This window comes from Gnatocerus cornutus, chromosome 6 (genome assembly GCF_029298725.1).
Source record: "Gnatocerus cornutus isolate USDA-ARS CGAHR chromosome 6, icGnaCorn1.1, whole genome shotgun sequence".
Lineage (NCBI taxonomy): Eukaryota > Metazoa > Arthropoda > Insecta > Coleoptera > Tenebrionidae > Gnatocerus > Gnatocerus cornutus.
The window spans coordinates 17813539-17833513 of NC_142238.1; the positions used below are offsets into that span (position 1 = coordinate 17813539).

The 19975-nt window shown below is 41.3% G+C and overlaps 2 protein-coding genes across 3 annotated transcripts; one reads left to right on the plus strand and one right to left on the minus strand.

Annotated features, from left to right (window-relative positions):
* Positions 1–548: 548 nt before the first annotated feature.
* On the plus strand, positions 549–12680 carry Vps13 (vacuolar protein sorting 13C). Of its 2 annotated transcripts, XM_088039941.1 has the most exons (23): positions 549–950; positions 1000–1284; positions 1331–1551; positions 1599–1737; positions 2570–3163; positions 3213–3459; positions 3511–3765; positions 3811–4408; positions 4457–4607; positions 4658–5149; positions 5198–5430; positions 5476–6366; positions 6417–6983; positions 7030–7218; positions 7265–8884; positions 8930–9145; positions 9240–9278; positions 9379–9582; positions 9628–9912; positions 9957–10578; positions 10625–11493; positions 11541–11950; positions 11997–12680. In XM_088039941.1, exons 1-23 carry the CDS (start codon positions 851–853, stop codon positions 12448–12450), a joined length of 9681 nt encoding a protein of 3226 aa, XP_087896067.1. In that variant the 5' UTR covers positions 549–850; the 3' UTR covers positions 12451–12680. The 2 variants fall into 2 exon arrangements, with proteins under 2 accessions (XP_087896067.1, XP_087896066.1); XM_088039940.1 differs by having other exon boundaries at positions 4658–5430.
* Positions 12658–18740, minus strand: PolZ1 (DNA polymerase zeta catalytic subunit). Its single transcript, XM_088039939.1, has 6 exons — positions 18484–18740; positions 18247–18433; positions 17235–18196; positions 13759–16667; positions 13073–13714; positions 12658–13026 (listed from the first exon to the last, which is right to left on the minus strand). The coding sequence occupies exons 1-6, from the start codon at positions 18629–18631 to the stop codon at positions 12868–12870; spliced, it is 5007 nt and encodes a 1668-aa protein (XP_087896065.1). The 5' UTR covers positions 18632–18740; the 3' UTR covers positions 12658–12867.
* Between the last annotated feature and the right edge of the window lie 1235 nt (positions 18741–19975).

The following is a 19975-nucleotide window of genomic DNA, read 5'->3' on the forward strand; positions in this document are numbered from 1 at the left end:
AATAGATGGCGCTGATGAACTTTTTCTCAAAAAATATTAATTTTCTTGTAATTTGTTAACTTATTTAAATAAATATTAGGGGAAGAGGATCCCAATGCGTGTTTCTTTAAATTTGTAGTAACTGATATTTTCTATATGGCTTCTATGGCAAAATTTTTGCGTGCATGTTCCCGCACTAGTGCTCGAAAGCCTTAGTTACCGGTGATGGTTGCTATGCGCGAAATCGTTGTTCCTGATCTATGAGTGAAAAAATGTAATTAGAGTGCGGGTCTCCATTTTGTTTTCCTTGCATTGCATGATAGCTGCATTGAATCGTTTTTGCAGCACTTAATGCGATTAATAGGCTACAATGGAATAAAAAAAGGCAATAATGGGCGGAGCGACAAATAAAAGAAAACATTCTACGTCATTTGGTGTCAGCGTTTCCAAATCTTGTGTATTTTTATGTTTCATTTATTATTTTTATTATTTGAAATGTTTGGTTATGCAACCAGTAATGCTTTTTCCCGCGCTGAAATTTGAATCTCAGCCGGTAAAAACGCCACTCTTTCAACCTCGTTGTCACTTTGACAACCAGTAAATAATAATTGTCAAAAGTGTGGTAAGTGGGTCAGTTCTCCGAGATCAGGATTTTGTAAAACATGAGCGTTATTCTCTCAATTAATCGATAAAGAAGTCAAACGTGATCGCGACCGGTTAGGTCAAATTGTGAGATGGATTTAGAAATAACCACTCGTTGATGTCATCACCGTTTATAACTTTTTATTAGAGCGGTTGAGTGAAGGAGTGTATAGAAGAGCGCTCCTACTTTTTATAATTCTATAAAATATTGTTTAGACTTTAGTTTACAATGGTTTTTGAAAGTGTGCTGACTCAGGCTCTAAACCGCGTTCTTGGGGCCTATGTGGAAAATTTAGACACCAACCAACTGAGAGTTGGAATATGGGGAGGTAAATTTTTTTTCTGTACATTTTTTGTGGGATAAATGTGGGTTTGTAGGTGACGTGGAGTTGAAGGATTTAGTTCTAAAACAGTCAGCTCTTGATGACTTAGATTTGCCTCTTCAAACAGTCTATGGTAAGATAGGAAAGTTAGTTTTAAAGATTCCATGGAAAAATCTATATGGGGCTGCTTTCGTTATCGACGTCGAGGATATCTACCTACTTGCAGCCCCAATTCAACAGGTTGTGTACAATGAAGAGAAAGAAAAAAAGAACGAAAAAGAAGCCAAGCAGAAAGAGATTCTCAAAGTTGAACTGGCAAAACAACAAGAAGCTGAGAAAGGTACTACAGCTCTAAACCACCCCTAAATCTCATTGTAAAATTTCAGATAAGCCCAAAGCTGATTATACCTTTGTCGAGAAACTAGTGACGCAAATTATAAAAAATATGCAACTAAATATCAAAAACATACACATAAGATATGAGGATAAAGTAACACATGATAAACCATTTGCATTAGGGATCACTCTTAGCAATTTAGAAGTTGTTAGCACTGATGAAAATTGGAAACCTGCCATCACTAAAGAAGACATAACTAAAATCTACAAGGTGCTCAAATAAACTGAGTAATTCTAGTCTTATTATGACTCTTTCAGATTGTAAAAATGGATGGTTTGGCTGTTTATTGGAACAGTAACACCACCTGTTACGACGATGTCCCAAAAGTCGATTTGCTCCACAAAATGCGGACGGAAATCGCGTCATATAATAGCACCCCCAGCAATTATACATACAGTAAGTATGAAAATTACGCGCTGGAGTCTCTCCACTTATCGTGTTATGGTAATGAATTATTTTAAAATGATGTCACTATTGAGTGAGTCAAGCCTGAAAATAATAGCGATAATTATTATAATCAGCTCTTAAAGTTGCGTTATGTGCACTTTACATTTATTAAAAACACTTGACGATATATTTGGTTTAATGAAAAGAGCACAAAGATGACAAATATTTGAACAGTTGTTTTCCTATCGTTGGATAAATATAGCGCATTTTTCAGGAATTTATCACCGAAGGTCCCCAAGAACAGAACGGAAATGTGTGCTACAATGGAAGCTTTTTATGGTCTAATTATTGTCAATAGCTTGGCTCAGTAACAAAAACAGAGATTTTTTTTAATCTAAATTTGATGTTTGTCCTAGATTTTATTAAAGGTCATGTCGCCGTGTTTATAAATATTGAATTCTCTTTCACGATGCCGTTAACATTTTACTTTTGTCATAAAGGAAACAAGAGAGGATAGTTTGGAATTGTTTTATGAGCGGTAAAAACTGTTAAATTGGGTTGATAAAATGGTTTAGCGGAACCTTATCAGCTAGTAGTATAGCCTTGATTATTTATTAGATGTTTATTTTTTACACTGCGATTATGTCAGATTTCGAATTTTTTATGTTTGTATTCTTTTAAAGGTTCTGTTTATATTTCGCATTCAGAATGCCTTTAGGGCCATTAGGCTTCATTGTGAGATTTCCTTTTTGTTCCGTACAATCAATAGTTCCAGACTAATTGAGGCCATCTCTACAAAATTTTATGTCGAATATTTCATTTTTCTTTTATCCTTCCACAGTCGTGGGACCAATAAACGCCTCAGCGCGCCTCCGCATAAATCAGCGGCCGGAGAACGACAAACCAGCGTTCACAATCCCAAAAATTCACCTTAACTTAGAAATGGAACGACTTTTCGTCGGCATTACTAAAACCCAATACCGCGACATTATAGCCCTCGCCGAATCAATGGATCGCATGTCCAAGGGCATACCTTACAGGAAATATCGCCCCAAAGTCTCTACTTATAAAGGTCATTACAAAGAATGGTGGCATTTCGCGTACAACAGTGTCCTCGAAGGTGAAGTTAGACGCAGAAGACGGAACTGGGATTGGAACCATATCTGCGGGCACCGAAATATGTGTAAAGAGTACGGAGTTTTGTACGAAAAGAAGTTGCAGAACAAGGCTGCAAGTGCCGAGTTGCAGCGAATAGAAGAGTGTGAGACTCACTTGGATATTTTTAACATTGTCGTGCTAAGACAGAAGGTGGAGTTCGAGACTGAGAAACTGTTACAAAAGCAGAAGAATGAACAAAAGGGGTGGTTTGGGTGGATGTGGGGCGGCAAGGGTTCAAGTAAGGCCCTGACGAGTTCCGACAGTGCCATGGAAATCAGTGAGTTTCAGCCAAAGTTTAGACTTTCATTAATTTTTTTCTTGCGTAGGAAAACAGTTTGAAGAAGCAATGACGAAGGAAGAGAAAGATCGGTTGTACAAAGCTATTGGTTACCAAGAAAACACTTTACCTTCGCAGTTTCCCGAGGCTTACGTTGACAACTCCTGTACTTTCTGTCTAAAAACTTTAGAAGTCGAGTTGCGCGACGATCTCAGCGAAGTCCAAAGAGTCGTCTTCACAGAGCTGAAAGGAGTGTGGTGTCACGTGGAGACGCGGGCCGCAGCGAATGCTTTGAAGTTTGTCCAACACCCGAGAATTAAAAAACAAAATGATTGTTAACATTTCAGGGTTAATGTACGAATTGACGAATTCACTACGTACGGGCTGCAACAAGATAATTATATTCCTCGCCTGATTACCTCAGATACCGAGACAGTGGACACGGGTTTGCTGGAAGTCATGTTTGAGACAAATCCTTTGGATAAAAAGTGCGGACAAAGACTCTATTTGACGTCGCAACCGCTGAAGATTATTTATGACGCACAGACTATTATCAAGGTTGTGGACATTTTTAAAGTTCCTTCTTCCTCGGCCCTTGACCAGTAAGTGAAATTAAACAAAAGATAAGTTCTTACGTTTTTTCCTAGGCTTTCTGCAGCCGCGGAAGACAGTCTCTCCAACTTTAAAGACATGTCAGCCACCGGTTTACAGTTTGCTATCGACTCCCACATCCATCTCGACCTCAATATCAATCTCCGTGCGCCGTACATCATTGTTCCTTATGGAGGAAAATTCACCGGAGAGGAAAACGTCCTCGTCGTCAATCTCGGTAACGTTAAAATGAACTCGCTTGATAGACCTCCTAGCAAAGACGTGCGCCAAATGCACGCCGAGGGCTTCAGCGAAGCGAAAATCCGCGAACAACTTGTGGTTCAAAGCTACGATCGATTCGATCTTGAACTTACCCACATCCAAGTTATGATAGCACAGAGCAACGAAGACTGGAAGTCCCATGTCAAAGACGCCAAAATTAGTAACATGCATATATTGGAACCTATAAATTTGAAGGTAACTCTTGCGAAGTGCATGATAACGGATGATCCGAAGTTGCCGTTAATGAAAATTTCCGGAGAGTTACCATCAGTGGTTGTCAATGTTTCCGACGCGAGATTGTTGGTAATGATGGCGCTGGCGAACAGTATTCCGCTCCCGGGGGGCGACGTTCCGGAGCCCACACCCTTGAATGTAACATTGTTTAGTAATTGAGAGTTGGTTTCTAAGTTTGAGTTGCAGAAACTCCCTAAACGCGAGTCTAGTGTGATGCTGAAGTACCTGGAGATGCAGGAAAATGCAGTGAAAACGAAAGATTTGCTGCCGAAAACGACCAGAGCACACGATCAGTTCGTTCAGTTTACCACAGTCCAGATGCACTTTGTGATGACAGGTAAATAAACCCCACGAACTGGAAGTTTCACAACTAAAAACTGTTTTTAGAACTGTCTGTTAACATCAAACACCAAGACACCATCGAATCTAGTCTGATTCCCGTGGCTTCGTTCGCCACGAAGAGCTTGGAATTTGGTTTGGTCCAACAAACCTACAACACCAAAGTCACTTTGAACTTAGCCGGCATTGCTTTGGCCCAGTACCTTGAAGAGAAAGAAATAAAAATTATATCGTCAGCTGGTTTCGCAAGTGGTGAAGAATATCTCATTCGTGTGAACTTTGTCCAAGTCAATAAATCATCCCCTGAGTTCCATTCTACTTACAAATCCTGCGAAGCCAGTCTTGTTCTGGACTTTGCAAAGTTGGGGATTGTTCTGCATAAAGAAGGGTTGCTATCGTTGATACAGTTCAGTACAGCGCTTCAGAGCGATATCGATGATATTTGGGACAAACGCGAGGTAGATCGAGTTGGGTCAACTCAACACACGGGTTTATCGAAGCAGTTATCAAATCTTAGCGAAGGGATGTTGACTACGCATGGTAAAATCAACACGTTACTAATCAAACCTCTAACTTTTTCTACCGTAGAAAAGAAAAAGAAATCCCCAGTTTCAATGGTTGTTGAAACAATCAAATTTAAATTATCCGCCAGTTTAGAAGAGTTGACCGTCGAGTTCCAAACCAACCAAGAACGGTTGTCTTCGTGGGCTCTGAAAGGGATAAACGCGGCTCTTTTGCTAAAAACTTCCTACACGCAAATCAACGCGAAACTAAACCAAATCGTCATTATCGACTTGAATCCGAATACAGTGCACAGCCTGGTGAGTACCACTCTTTGAGTTCTTCTTTTTAATTGTTTTTTTCAGATTTTAACAGTGGAAGGTAACGAGGCTCTTTCCGCGCTTATCGTCATGCACAACCACGACGATAACGTGGAAAGCGACAAACCTGATATATCCGTCGATTTAACAATGGGTGGTCTAAGAATAGTCTTCTTGAACTGGTTCGTAACGAGGATGCTTGATTTTCTCAACGACTTCCAAGCAGCCCAAGCAACCATCATCGAAGCGTCCCAAGCAGCTGCACAATCAGCCAAAGAAAACATGCAAAATGTCTACGAAAAAGCCACGAAAATATCGCTTATCATTGATCTAAAAGCACCCGACATTATCGCACCAGAAAACTCGAAAAGTTACGACGCTATTCTACTTGACTTGGGTCACATTTCTATTTCCAATCAGTTCTTAACACTCGACATCAAGAACGAGGCGAACTTCTCCGCTGTGATTGATGAGATGAAGTTGAGTCTCACTGACATGAAGCTGTCGCGGGTACAACTGAATAATAAAAACCAAATTGCCAACGAGTTGTTGTTGCTGAAGCCGCTGACTTTTAAATTGACTATTAAAAGGAATTTGACATCGTCGTGGTATAAAGCTGTGCCTGATTTGGATATTATGGGGAGGATTTTCTCCATATCGCTGGAATTGAGTCAGATTGATTACAACACGATAATGAGCATCACGAGCGGGAATTTATCAGAAGGACAAAGCGACCGAGAAGTACCAGTACAAGAAGAGAAAACTCCGAAAGAACCAAACCAATTTCGTTCAGTAACTGCGATGCAGTCTACGATGACTGTGGGAAAGTTGGGAGATGAGGGCACCACTCAGGCAGGGAAGACAAACTGTTTCCTTCGACTTAACTTTACGATGGACAACGTGGTCTTGGTGCTGTTTACTGGAGGCTCAAAGCTTGTAAGTCATAATTTTTGTCTTGTCACGTCTAACACTAACAATTTTTAAAGCTCTCTAGCTCCAACCATGACGAAAGCAACGGGCTCGCGCGTTTCACCATCGAAGGAATTTCATTGAAGGTCCGAATTTTAAGCGATAAGTCCACCATTGTTTCGTTCCTTCTGTTGAACTGCCTCTTAGATGACATGAGAATAGGTCGCGCTGACAAACTCAATCGCCTTCTTCAAAGAACGCAAAAAGCAGAATCAACTTCAGTTGATTCTAGTGCAGTCTTTCTTGGAAGCGACGCTCCCACAAAAAGCATGGTGGATATTGTCGTTCAGATGAAAGAGAACGATATGTTCATCGATATGAAAGTCTATAGCTTCTTATTGATTCTTTCCGTGGATTATATGATGAAAATTCTTGATTTTTTGAAAGTTGATCAGCCGGATGCTCAGGAGCAACCTGCAGCGATAAAACCACCAGTAGCGTCGGCTTCAAAGACTTCGCAGTTAACCGCTAAGTCTGTGCAGAATAATGAAGCACAATTTACTGTGAATTTGAAGATAGAGAAGCCAGATATTGTTCTGGTAGAGCACATGGACAGTTCGGACACACAAGCGTTGGTTTTGAATGTAAGTGGAAATCGTGAGAAGAAGGAACGGTAATGTTTGCTTTCAGAGTGAGATTCTGGTGAAAATTCGCACCACTGGATCACACCAAGTCATCAACGGTTCCATCACGGACCTCCAGTTATTTACATGCAACTACAGCCAAATGAAGACCAAAGATACGATGAGCTATGTTTTGCATCCTGTTACTATTAGTCTTGCTGGGTCTACACCGGAAGACAAAGGAATGCACGTCGAGGTAATTACCAACAATGGTATGATTTGCATCTAACGAGTTCTTTCAGCTTCTGGTGACGGACATCCGGCTCAGCGTTTCCCCCGCAATTATAGAGTTGCTAAGTCGCGTTTCAGCCACAGCTACAGGTTCCACTGACACCGCAGCTACTGGTGACGAAGAACTTCAAGACCATTCCAACGCGTGGGAAGCTAGACCGTTTAAGGAACAAGATCACTGGTTCTTCAGAACGGACGAAGCCGTGGAGGCTACGGAGAGTTTAAATACTCTCTCTTCTGTGAAGAAATCGACTTCCCAAGAAATGTGTATAATTTCCATGCCCTCTATTATTATAACCATGGAGGCGGGTGTTGGTAGTAAGACTCTCCCAATGCTCATCATCGAGAGTAGCCTCAAAGGTAGCGTTTGCAACTGGAGTTCGCAAATGAGCGTAGACGCCGGCTTGACTCTCCAAATGAACTACTACAACAGTCGTCTCGCGGTGTGGGAGCCTCTGATTGAACCTGTGGACGTTTCCCAACAAAACAGAACGAAGTGGGTACCGTGGGAACTCAAGTTGGAAGTTGGCATGAACGAACGCGAAGATGTTACCACACCCAGTGCAGACAACGAAAGTTTTGAAACGTTACAAGCACAAGCGGCTTTGATGACTATTGATGTACTCTCCGATCATAGCATGGAACTCGTTATTACAAAGACCTCTTTGGAAGTCTTACAGAATCTAGGAAAAGCGTTCGCAACTGCATTGAAACCAAGCGAAGAAGTGCGAACTCTTGAGAGTTTGGCACCTTACAAAGTGGTCAACGAGTTGGGTTGTTCAATTCAAGTTAATTTAGATCGGGGTAGTTTTGAGTTGTTTAAGAACCAGGAAGCTACGGAGGTGATATTAGAAAGTGGTACTGAGGTTCACCTTCAGAAGAAGACGCTGGCGTTGTCACCGAAAGTTGGAAGTTTGCTGATGACGGATTCGCTTGATGTTAACAAGTACTATATTAATATCAAGGTCACGGATAAGAATTGCATCCTAGACCTTCCGGTGGTACGCGCTGATAAGCGCTTCTTTCCTTTGAATTATCGTGGTGAAAACAACGACACCTGGGGCCTCATCTCTGATGTGAAAGTAGACGATGGCGTCACTGTTATCACAATTCGTAGTATTCTCCAGGTGTACAACCATTTCAACATCCCCATAGAGGTGTACTATATGACGGCCAGAGGCAACGAACTAGAATCCATTACGACTGTTGAACCAGAGTCGCATGTTAACATCCCGTTGAACGCGGTATATACAAACACCAACGAACTATTCTTCGCCGTCGCCGGCTTTTCCGTGACTAGTATCCCCTATGTTTGGAAAGACCTCCAAGCAAACTTAACGGTAACAAAAACCTTACAATGTAAACCAAAGAGCCTCGAATTTGGTAACGAGCCCTTCGTTCTCCTAGCAGTTGGAGAAATGGAACAAGTTTATTTTGAAAGCTCGTGCAGACATACCATGTCTAGTACCTGTTACAACATTCACTTAAGACCTGGAGTTATCTTTAAGAACTGTTTGCCGGTGGACGTGGTGTGTTGCGTGGAAAACATGGTCGCAGAAATTCCGGTGGAGGCCGGGAAGACTTTGCTTCTCCCGAACGTGGAGCCCGGGAAGTCTGCCATTGTTGTCAGGGTGAGTTGATTTAGTTTTGTTTCTCGCAGTGATGGTGCGTTTCAGTTACCAACGTATCTGGAGAAAGAATGGTCGTGTAGACACGAATTGGTCAAAGATCCCAGTGAATTCTCGGTGTGGACGTTCAACAGCTATGATAGTGTCGCCCCCATGAATCTGTCTCTTGGCATGCACGTGATCAATCAGAAAGGCTCGTTGATAATGACTTTGTATTGCCCCTTCTGGATGCTAAACAAAACAGGACTCACTTTGGGATACCGGGTAAGTTTTACACGAACTAACCAATCAGATTTTGACATCTTTACAAAGTGCCATTTAGAAACAAAAAATAAACAAAACACGTGTGGTGTTTCAGAAGTCTAAAAAAAGCGAACCTGGCGGAACTCCATCAAAGGTATCTGCTTGGCTGATGCTTTGTTTTTGTTTTGTTTTTTTTTTTAATTGCAGTAGTTTGGCTATTTTTGCTTTGTGTTACTTAATGAAGTTCTTCACAGTGTTCTGATGAGAACGTTAACGTTTTGCACCACCCGGCGAATTTCAAGGGCCCGATTTTGTTTTCGTTCAACGCAAAGAACTTCTTTGGCAAGAAAAAAGCCGCTGTCCGCATCGAGAATGGTGAATGGTCAGACAAGTTCTCGTTGGACGTCGCTGGAAGCTCAGGTGTTGTTATTTGTAAACATGACAACGTCACGCACCAGGTGAGTTCGACGGTGAGGTCGAACCAAACTAAGTGTTCATTTTAGATTGGAGTCCAGAATCAGTTGACTTATAACAGTTTAACGAAACAAGTCACTTTCACTCCGTACTACGTCATTATCAACAACGCTCCTTTCGCTATCGAGTGTCAAGAGAACGATAGACCTGGGGATCCGTGGATTTGCGTGGAAGCGAAATCGTGCACTGCTCTGTGGCCAAAGAGCGAACTCGACGACAAACTCTTGAAATTGCGAGTCAAAGACACCACGGAAATCTCAGCTCCGTTCTTGTACACTGAGAGTCACACCTCGTTGCTGAAGCTTAAGAATAAGGTGAGTTGAAACCGGTTAGGGGGTGTCATCATTAGTGTTTTTAGTATGGGGGCATCAACGTGGACATCCAAATTTCTGAAGGCTCGGTGTACATAAGTCTAGCACCGTATGAAGTCGGCACAGCACCAGCACTCATCATTAATCACACCAAAGATGTCATGAACTTCTGGGAAAAAGAGTCTGTTCAAATAAGGAAATTACCATCAAAACATTGTATGTTCTACACGTGGGAGAACCCATCCGGCCCGAGGATTCTAGTGTGGGAAGGCGCGAATAAGAAGGAACTCAGTAACGATCTCAGGAAAGACGACATGGGTGAATACAGCGTCAAAGAGAACTACAACATCTTCTGGGTGTCGTTCTTGGATGGAATGCAGCGGATTTTGTTGTTCACCCAAGACCAGAACGTGGCGCAAAATGCCAAAGCTGCTAATTTATTCGAAGTCATAGAAAAAGAGATTACCGTTTCGATTTACGGAGTTGGATTGTCATTGGTTAATAATATAACCCGGACTGAGATTATGTACATGGCTATAGCTAGCTCTGGAGTTATATGGGAGCACCGGAAACCAACAGGAAAACGCTTTAAACACTTTTCCAACAAGGAAAGTGCTTCATTGGAGGACGCGTACCAACGATATATACTGGACCCTGAAGATGAACGAGGTGAGTATAGACACATTTGGAAAACAAACTTACTCCTGAGTTGTAGTTCTGAAGGTGGTAATTGACTCAAAAACTGAAGTGGACTTCCGCAACAACGTCATGCTTAAACCAAATAAACGAACAATCCGTCGCACCTTCCAGACCGGGCTCTGGATCCAAACAAGAAGCAGCCCCAGTCAACAGCAAATCCACGCCAAGATCAATCGCATTCAGATCGATAACCAAATGTACGATTGCATCTTCCCCGTAGTTCTAGCACCTGTGCCTTTACCTAAAAGTGTGGCGATCGATAGCGGCATGAAACCGTTCGCTGAACTCAGTATAGTCCAGTTGTTGATGAAAAACACTCAAGTCAAACAATATAAATACTTCAAACTGTTAATCCAGGAGTTCCATATTAAAGTTGATTTGGGTTTTGTCAATGCTCTTTGCGATATGCTGCAGGCGGCGGAGTACACAGAAGCTGAAGAACGGGAATTGTTCCACACAGACATGAAACTGGTCGAAGAACCGTTGTTTGAACGCGTGTCCACTCAGTCACTCCAAGAACAAAAGAGTTTTTACGACTTGTTGCATTTTTCGCCGCTGAAGATCCATGTTAGCTTTTCCATGGCTTCGGGGTCCTCTTCAGGGCAGAGTAGTTCCACACCGAACTTCCTCAACGTGTTGCTGCAAGGTTTGGGAGTCACTTTAACAGATCTGCAAGATGTGATCTTCAAGTTGGCTTATTTTGAGCGAGAGTATATTTTCTTGACTCAGAAGCAGTTGTCCGATGAAGCGTATCGCCACTACGTCGGTCAAGGAGTGAAACAACTGTACGTACTAGTTCTAGGACTCGACGTGCTAGGAAACCCATATGGATTAGTCAGAGGAATCACCCAAGGAGTTGAAGATTTGTTCTACGAGCCCTTCCAAGTAAGTTACCACGCTAGTACAATCCAGTAGTTCAATTTTTCTTGTAGGGCGCCATTCAAGGGCCTGGTGAGTTCGCAGAAGGCTTAGCTTTAGGTGTGCGCAGTTTGTTCGGACACACTGTCGGTGGAGCTGCAGGTGCAGTTTCGCGAATTACGGGGGCAATGGGTAAAGGCATCGCCGTGTTAACTTTCGACAAGGATTACCAAAGAAAGCGGAGGGATCAGATTAATAAAAAACCGGCGACGGTTCAAGAAGGTATTGCGCGAAGTGGTAAAGGCTTGGTCATGGGTGTCGTTGACGGTGTCACCGGCGTTTTTACTAAACCCATAAGCGGCGCTAAGGAAGAAGGAGTAGGTGGCTTCTTCAAGGGCTTAGGCAAAGGCGCTGTTGGTTTAGTCGCTCGCCCCACCGCTGGAGTTATAGACTTCGCCAGCGGTTCTTTGGATGCCGTTAAAAGGTAATAAGCACGAATAAAGTCTCATCGTCTTAATTGAAATTTGTAGAGTTACGGAAGTGGGTGAAGAAGCCAACCGTCTCCGCCCCACTCGTTTGATCCAAAGTGATGGCTTAGTCCGCCCTTATAATAAAAGTGAAGCACAGGGAAACAAACTTTTAGCTGATCTAGAAAAAGGAAAATTCGCATCCACTGATGTCTACGATAGTCATTATTCCATAGTAGAGAAACGCGAAGTTCTTTTATTAACCGATAAACGTTTGGCTTTTATTACACACAACGATATCTTTGGAGGATGGCAGATAGATTGGTCTTACACATGGGCCGAATTGAAGCATCCACCGTCTGTTGTTCCCAAAGGTGTCGCAATTTCAACGGCAGATAAGAAAAGGAGACTGGGATTGTTGGGATCCAGTGACGCTGGAAAGATTATTTTGATTGCTGATCCACAGAAACGCGAGGAAATCTGTGCAAAGATTGAAGCATTGAGAGGAAATGCTTAAGTTTTATTTCAGGGATTCGATGAAACTAGTCACGGATTACCCGCTTTAAAAAAACTTTTTTTATTGTCTTAACTTGCACTTTTTTTTGTTTGTTTAAATCAAACGATTTTTGTTTGAAGATGTGCTTAAGTACAATTAACGCTTTTGCATTGGTGAAATGTATCTAAATTGGAAGATAATTATTCTTTTTAACATGTTTTCTTCTAATAAAATGTAAAAAATAAAATATATTTTTAAAGTTTTTGTGACTAGATAACAAGCTGGTATAAATTATAGAATTTGTTTGTAGGTGACTGACTCATTTTCGAAAATTGTTAGTGGTGGCGCTCCGTTGTTCTTTTTTATCTAGGGTCGGTCCATAGGACTATTTAAGAGGCAAACCACAATATAACCACAGCCCCATTATTTGCAATTTCCTTATGTGTGAGAGCCCACTGAGAGTTCGCCTCTGATTATATTCTGGACGTATGTTGCCTGTTCCAAGTCACGTGATGTCTGGTTGATCCGGTACAGCACAGGACAATCTAAAGAAACGCACACATTTCCCTCCTCTACTCCCGTACACGACTGGCATATCTAAAAATCAACTTTAACGAAAAACAACAAAAAATTATAAAAATACCACAGAAGTCCCGTGAAACGCCTGTTCCCAATGTCGAAGCTTGTCGTGGAGCACAACCAAACTCCTTTGCGGCATCTTCACACATTTATCACATAAACTCTTCTGAGTTTGTTCCCCGCAAACCGCGCAACTCGTCGTTGCGAAATACTGCGAAATTGTACTTTTTTTCACCGGTGATGTGTTCCTCAAGTACTGAAACTGTTTCCGGGGCATCTGATTGAACCATCCATTGAGATCGGCTCCAATCAAATTGAAACATCGATTGATTGGGGGGATAATCACTTTTGTGATGTAGTAGATAGCGTTGGGTCTAAGACTCGGATCGCTGAGGAACTCGCGGGGGCTTCGGACTAGACGGATTAGAGGGACGCCCGGAGGACCACTCGCAATGACGTACGGGACGCGTTGCTTAGCTCTTGGTTCGTTCCTTCGGTCGACTGCTATCCATTTCCGAGCTAGTTCTAGCGCCGGAACGCAAGCCCCAGGACGGTACCCCTCTGCCCCTCGGTACTCTTTTGCGAAAGTGAGATCTTGCAAACTCACGCGTCCAACTAAGATTTTATTGAACTGTCTAAGAACGTACTTCTTGACTAAACTGACGTCTTTCGTTTCAAATAGAAGTCGCAAGCATTTTTCCAACATCTGAAAAAAGGACTTATAAATAAATCGTGGAAGAAAACGCTCACCTTTGCTACTGCCGGACATCCGTCTCTTCTCACCGTTTCAATACCTTTGGCCTCATACACTGGGGACTCCTGATCGGGACTTTCATACATATATCCAACGTACCTCTTCTTAGTTTGTAAAATGCACGGTTCATAGACCTTCTCAAGCTTGAGTTTAACAGGATCAGGATTAGCGTTGGTGACGGCGTCGGCGATCTTTTTCCCGATCTCGAAAGCTTCCGCTCGATTTCTTCCAGGAGTTAGCACAAACAAGGAGTCGGTGTCGCCGTACACAACTCTGGCGTGCCATTCTGGGGTGTTTTCTACCATTTCGATGGCTCTCTGCAGAGTCTCCCGACCTTTACTGACCACACTGTCTGCGAGCTCCACTGCTGGCATTCTTCCGCTGAAATTAGCAGCAGTGTAGCCGTACGTCACGTTAGCTATTAATTTTAAGCCCAGCTGTCTGTTATGGAGGACTTTCTGCAAGACTTTATCACCTTTGTTCTTCTTCATTGAATTCTTCACCATTAAACGCGTTTCGAGGATTTCCCGTAACATTCTCGGAAGGATACCATCACGTACCTTCTTTTTCACAAAAGCCGCCCCACATGGAGAAAAATTCAGCAAGTCGCGTTCAAGTAACTGCTTGATTCTCCCTCTGGAGACTTTAAGTTGTGTGGCTCCGAACTCAAAAGGGGTGTTTTTTCCCAAGTGAACAACTCTACCGATACAGGTGGAGAAACAATAGTTGTAAGCGATGATCATGGAAGGATACAAACTTTGGAAGTCGAGAACTATAACAGGGTCGACGTACAACTTAGATTCGGGCTCTAGGATAAGTGGTAAGAACTCGGGGGCTTTCATTTTAGCTCTCTGTTGGACGCTCGGAGACACAGGAATGTAATTCATAGGCTTCGCTAAACGCAGCATCATTGATTCAACGCGGAACTGCGAGCCTCTGGAGAGGACTTCGAAGAACTGGATGCCAAACAACCGCGCGAGTTCGCTTGTCCGACCGATCAGATCCAGTTGGTCCATAATTTGAAGGACACCCTCTACCCGTTGGAGGTAAAAATTTGCAGTTCTGTGCCGATGTACTGAACTGTTCCACCAAGAAGTCAACTCTTTGAAAGTGTACAACGGAAGTCGCCTGTGTAAGATATGATAGGCTATATTTTCAAAAGTGTAGCTCTGGAGTGCCACCTCGTGACGCAGAAGCCTCCACAAATCCAGAAGAATCCGCCCTGTGACTTTCAAACCCTCATCTGAGTAGCCTCGGTTCTTGTCTTTAACTCTGGATATCAACGACAAGAGATCGTTTCCTAGGACTTGAGCGCGCTCCAAAAGGTAACCCCAAGACAACAGCTCGGTTTCGTAACCGATGAGGATGTCAGGATCCCACTTTAGGACCAACTCCAAAAGCACCTTGAAGAGTTCTTCTTCATTTGGTACTGATATAATTTCGCAACTGACTTCACCGACTCTAACACCAATTCCGATAAATCCTGTTGTCTTTCTAGTTTCAACACTGTCCTCAACGATTGAGTAAAAAATTCCAAGGACTTCATCGTATGTGGGGTCTGGTTTTAAGTCCCCACGAGTCCCCACGTGTATCTCCACTGCGAAAATCGTGATGTTTTGGTGCTCATGGACAGCTTTTGCGTCTTGGAGATTTTCCGGGGTGGCTTTGAAACCGTACGTGTTATCCAAGGTCCTCCCGGTGATCACACAGGAGTTCTCCGGTTTTTTCCTTTTTTTACAGTTTTTCCCCAAGATTGGACTGGTTCCGCCGTCTTCCTCATCGCCAGGTGACAATGTTAAAGTTAGCTCCAAGTCGCTGTGATCACCTTCGGGACTATTAGGAATAACCAACTTTTGTTTCACTTCCTTCACTTCCTTTTTTGGTTTGTCTTTTAATTCGAGCCACACTAGCACTTCTTGGCGAGTTGGAGGAGCTGTTAGTGGTGTAATCAAGCAGAGATCACCTTTACAGTACGATAATTTGGTTCTTTTTACATTTTCATACGTCCATTTTACATTAGGTGCCATTTTATCCTTCCTCCACGCATCAATCCCGTCGTAATGAGCTTTGAAATCATCCAGATGAAGCGTTGTTTTACTGGGGATTTTAAGCACGCGAAGACCCACTTCCACGCTACCGGTAACATCAGAAGGGTCACTATAAAAAGGAGTTTCATGAACAACACTTGGGAGTTTCAACTTTTCTAAAGAATGAAAAACCTCCGCGCGACTCGGAGGAATTAACAGTGAAGTTACTAGGCGCAATGAAGAAGAATCTTTGCTAGAGAAACCAAAAGGGAGAGTAATCTCGAATTTTTGTGATAACGGAGGTGAAGGGTTTTGCGAGGGAAATTGTTGTTCGTACGAGGAAAAGATATCGGAGCTTGATTGAGACGATTGTTTTGAGATCTGGGATAGTTGAGTGAGTTTTGTTGAGCATCCTTCTTTAGGCTTGTAGTTGGTTTGGAAGTCGTACAACTCGGCTGCTGTAAAAACCGGTTCTGAAGAGGTTTTCTTGCACGAAAAGTAATCGTCGTCGGATTTTTCTAAACTTTCTTCTTCTAGATGAACAAGATTTTCGGTTTCTCCTTCAATTTGAGCGCAGGTTTTTTCCCCGGAAGAAAACTCCTCAATTTTCTTTTCGTTCTCATCTTCTACAGACGTTCCCGATCCTTTTAAATTTTGCGAACTTATATTTTCTTTTTCATTGTCGAAAATGCAGATTTTTTCGTCGCTGCTTCCTTTCACCTTTTTTCTTTTGAAGGAGTTTTCTTTAGTGGTTCGTTCTTTTCTTGTCCGTTTATATTCGCATTCTAATTTGTTTTCGCATATTGTGACGTCAGGAGCGGTGTTTCGAAAGGAGAGTTTTCTTTTGACTTGTTCTATTTCAATGTTTCCCACTTTTTCTAAAAGGGTAAAGAAAACAGTGTGATTCTTTAATTACTTGTTTATAACAAAAACCGTTTCTTCCTCAAAGTCGTAAAAATTGAATTCACACAAAAAAACCGATCATGCATTCTTTACGTTGACGGAACGATAAAAACGTGGATAATCTAATTCAAATAAATACAATAAATATTTACAAAACAGACAAAGATTTGCTTTAAAACTTTAACGTGTCTATGTTTTTATTTCCTTCTGCCTTCAATAATGTATGGGTAATCAGAAAAGGATAAAAACAGTTAAGCGTAAGATATTTACAAGAACAATATTTGATATTTTAGGCCTTACAGTAAAAATTCAGCAAAAATTGAAACGTGTATTTGCTTTATTAAATGTTGTAATTATTAGAAAAGTCCTACGCCTCGATTATCCGAAAATGACTCACACTGATTTCTGTGCTTTAAGTAATTACAAATAATAAACAAATACCGTTTGTCAGCATTAAACATTGACATTGGAAATGCGCCAATGACTGCCGCATTTATAAGGAAACTTTTACGCATTTAAAAGAGACTTCAAAACCCTCTTACCATTTTTCCTTCCATTGACCATCGGTGACGACACAAAAATCGGCAAGGCCCCATATTTAGACTTTTTCTGTGTGGACTTCCTCTCTTCTTCCTCATCGGAATCGCCTTGCCCATCCAACTGAGGAATGAGCGTCGTATCTAAATCTTCCTCCTCCTCTAAACTCTCCACAATATTCTTAAAAGGAGTAGTTTCGGAAATCGACATACTCAAATCAAAGTAATCATCAGCACCTTCTTCCTCCTCCTCCACTTTCTGTGCCTGCGACAACACGCTATCCGTTTCTTCCTCCTCCAAATTTTTCTTTCCCAACTCTTGGAGAATTTCAAACAAATTTTTGGCACCCTCATCAAACGTCGCATTCAAATCCAAACTCTCATTAAAACTCTCTGAAGACGATGGCAGTTCAACGAAAGATGCATTTTTTAAAGATTGATCCCAGGGAGTTTCCGCGGGGTAAACGCTGATACTTTGATCGCTCGTTTCTGAGTCGTTGTACAAACACATCTTCTCAGCAAGTGCTTGTTTGAACAAAAGATGGGTTTTTGTGGGCTCAGTTTGGGAGTTGATGAGAGTTAAACAACTCCCGATGTGAGAATCTTCGCCTTTGTCTCGAAGACGTTGTCTTTCGTCGTTCCACAGAGCTGCGATTCCTGGGTTTGTCTCCGTGATTTCTAAACGATTGAGAATGTTTTCGCAAGAAGTGTCGGCTTCGAGTTCGCAACGGCTCTGTTTGGAAGAGTCTCGGAACTGGAGGTGGCTGATTACAATTCTGCTCATGCCGTGAAGATTGTAGTCAATCATGAATTGGAGAATGTAAGGGATGTGGGATTCATGGGGTTGGTACAAGCGGCTGAGAATGACTTCGCTTTGGAGCATGTTGCTAACTTTTCGTACCAAAATGGGGTTGAAGAGGAAGATTTTGAAGAACTGGTGCTCTCGGACGTGGTAGCCATAAAACGGTCTGAAATAAACAAATACTAATTTGTATTATGGGGGGTGAGTCAAACTCACATTCCAGAGACCAAAACTATCTTATAAACATGTTGGGTGGTAGCTGAGGCTTGACCAAATGATATGTTAATAGCTTTATCAATGTTAGCAGCAATTTGGTATTTGAGAGTGTTGGGGTCTTCAGTTCCATCGTACGGAATGTATAAGTACGGAAACACCCCGTGCACGTGCAGACATATCTTCTTCCCTAAAAAAAAAAACAGTATAAGAAGGTTGTTTTGAATTAATTTAACACACCTAAATCAGTTGAACCAAATATTCGAATAACGGGCACTTGAGCAATAGACGAGCCCCTAAATTCGGCGTACATGACATCGAACTCGGGGGCTGGGGGCGACATGTAAAAATCGACATTCACAATTCGAACAGCACATTTGTACGACATTTTGCTTTAAATTAGTAAAAAAATATAAACCGATAACATAATATGAGGGGATTATAAATAAAAACAAAAAACGCGGAAAAACAAGGTTATGTTCATGTTTACGTTTTGTCACGTGGAGTTGTGTCACGTGACCTGTTTGAAATATTGCGCCAATTCCTCAGAATTTTAAAATAGACAATTAGGTACTCAAAAAATGTAAGAAACTTTATATCTCCGAGTTAAATATTTAAATCTACAATGTAAATATTACAGTGACGACCAAAATAAAGTGGTTCTGCTCTTGAACGACTTTGTAATACAGGCCAAAAGTTAAACTGTTGAACTACTAATAGGGTATTATCATAACTACCATTAATAGGCACTTAATTATTAACCTATAAGGGGAAATTTGTGCCTAAAGGTGTTTTGGAGATTGCAGATGCGTTTAAAAGTAAAAGAAAATAAGCAAACCACTGTATAAGTAGTTTACAACTGTAAGCATGCATCTAATTTTTTTCTCCAAACGTCACAAATCATTATTTTTTATTCATTTTTAAACAGTTAAGTAGGCAATTTTGTTATAAGTAATGAAAAGCGCTCGTTGAAACATTTTCTGCCTAGGCAGAAAATAGTTATTTTTTTATTAAGTGCGCAAAATGAGTGTTTTTTAATGAGGTTTGAGAATGTTAATTTGGGTCGAGACCGAAAAGACAAAGTCATTCGAAAGCGCCATAAAAACACGAATGAGCCACGAAATACAAACACTATTTTTTCAAGTCAAAAAAAAACCTTTCCTCTGGTTCTGAAATACATTATCAAAAAAAACAAAATATCAGAGGTAACCACTTGTTATGAAAAAAAAGTTGACTTTTGTTACAATTTTTGGTGCTGCGATTTCTTCAATTTCTTTCAACCAAATGGAGTCGGGGAGTGAAAGTGATAAGAGAATATAGCAGAAGCTGCGATTTCAAAACTGATAAATTTTTGTATAAAATATGTTTGCCCTATATTTTTATTTTTCCATTTTTTTTCACATGTGAAGAAAAATACCTTTAGCGAATAGATAGTGATGAACTTTTTTGAGCGTTTGTAGAAAAAGTACTTTTTGGGTCAGTACTGATACATTTAATCCAACAAATACAGGAAAAAAAATTAAAGGTATCATGTTCATTAGGTATGTTCAGAAATCCATGAACATCCAATTCTATGTATCAGGGTTTATCACCAATCAGTTTAATTATATTTTTGTTAGTAAAAATTCCAGGAAAACAATAATAAAGAAGATAATTAATTAATGAGATAATCGAACCAACACAATTTGAGTTCTAGACAGAAGCTTTTACATACAATAACATAATAACAATA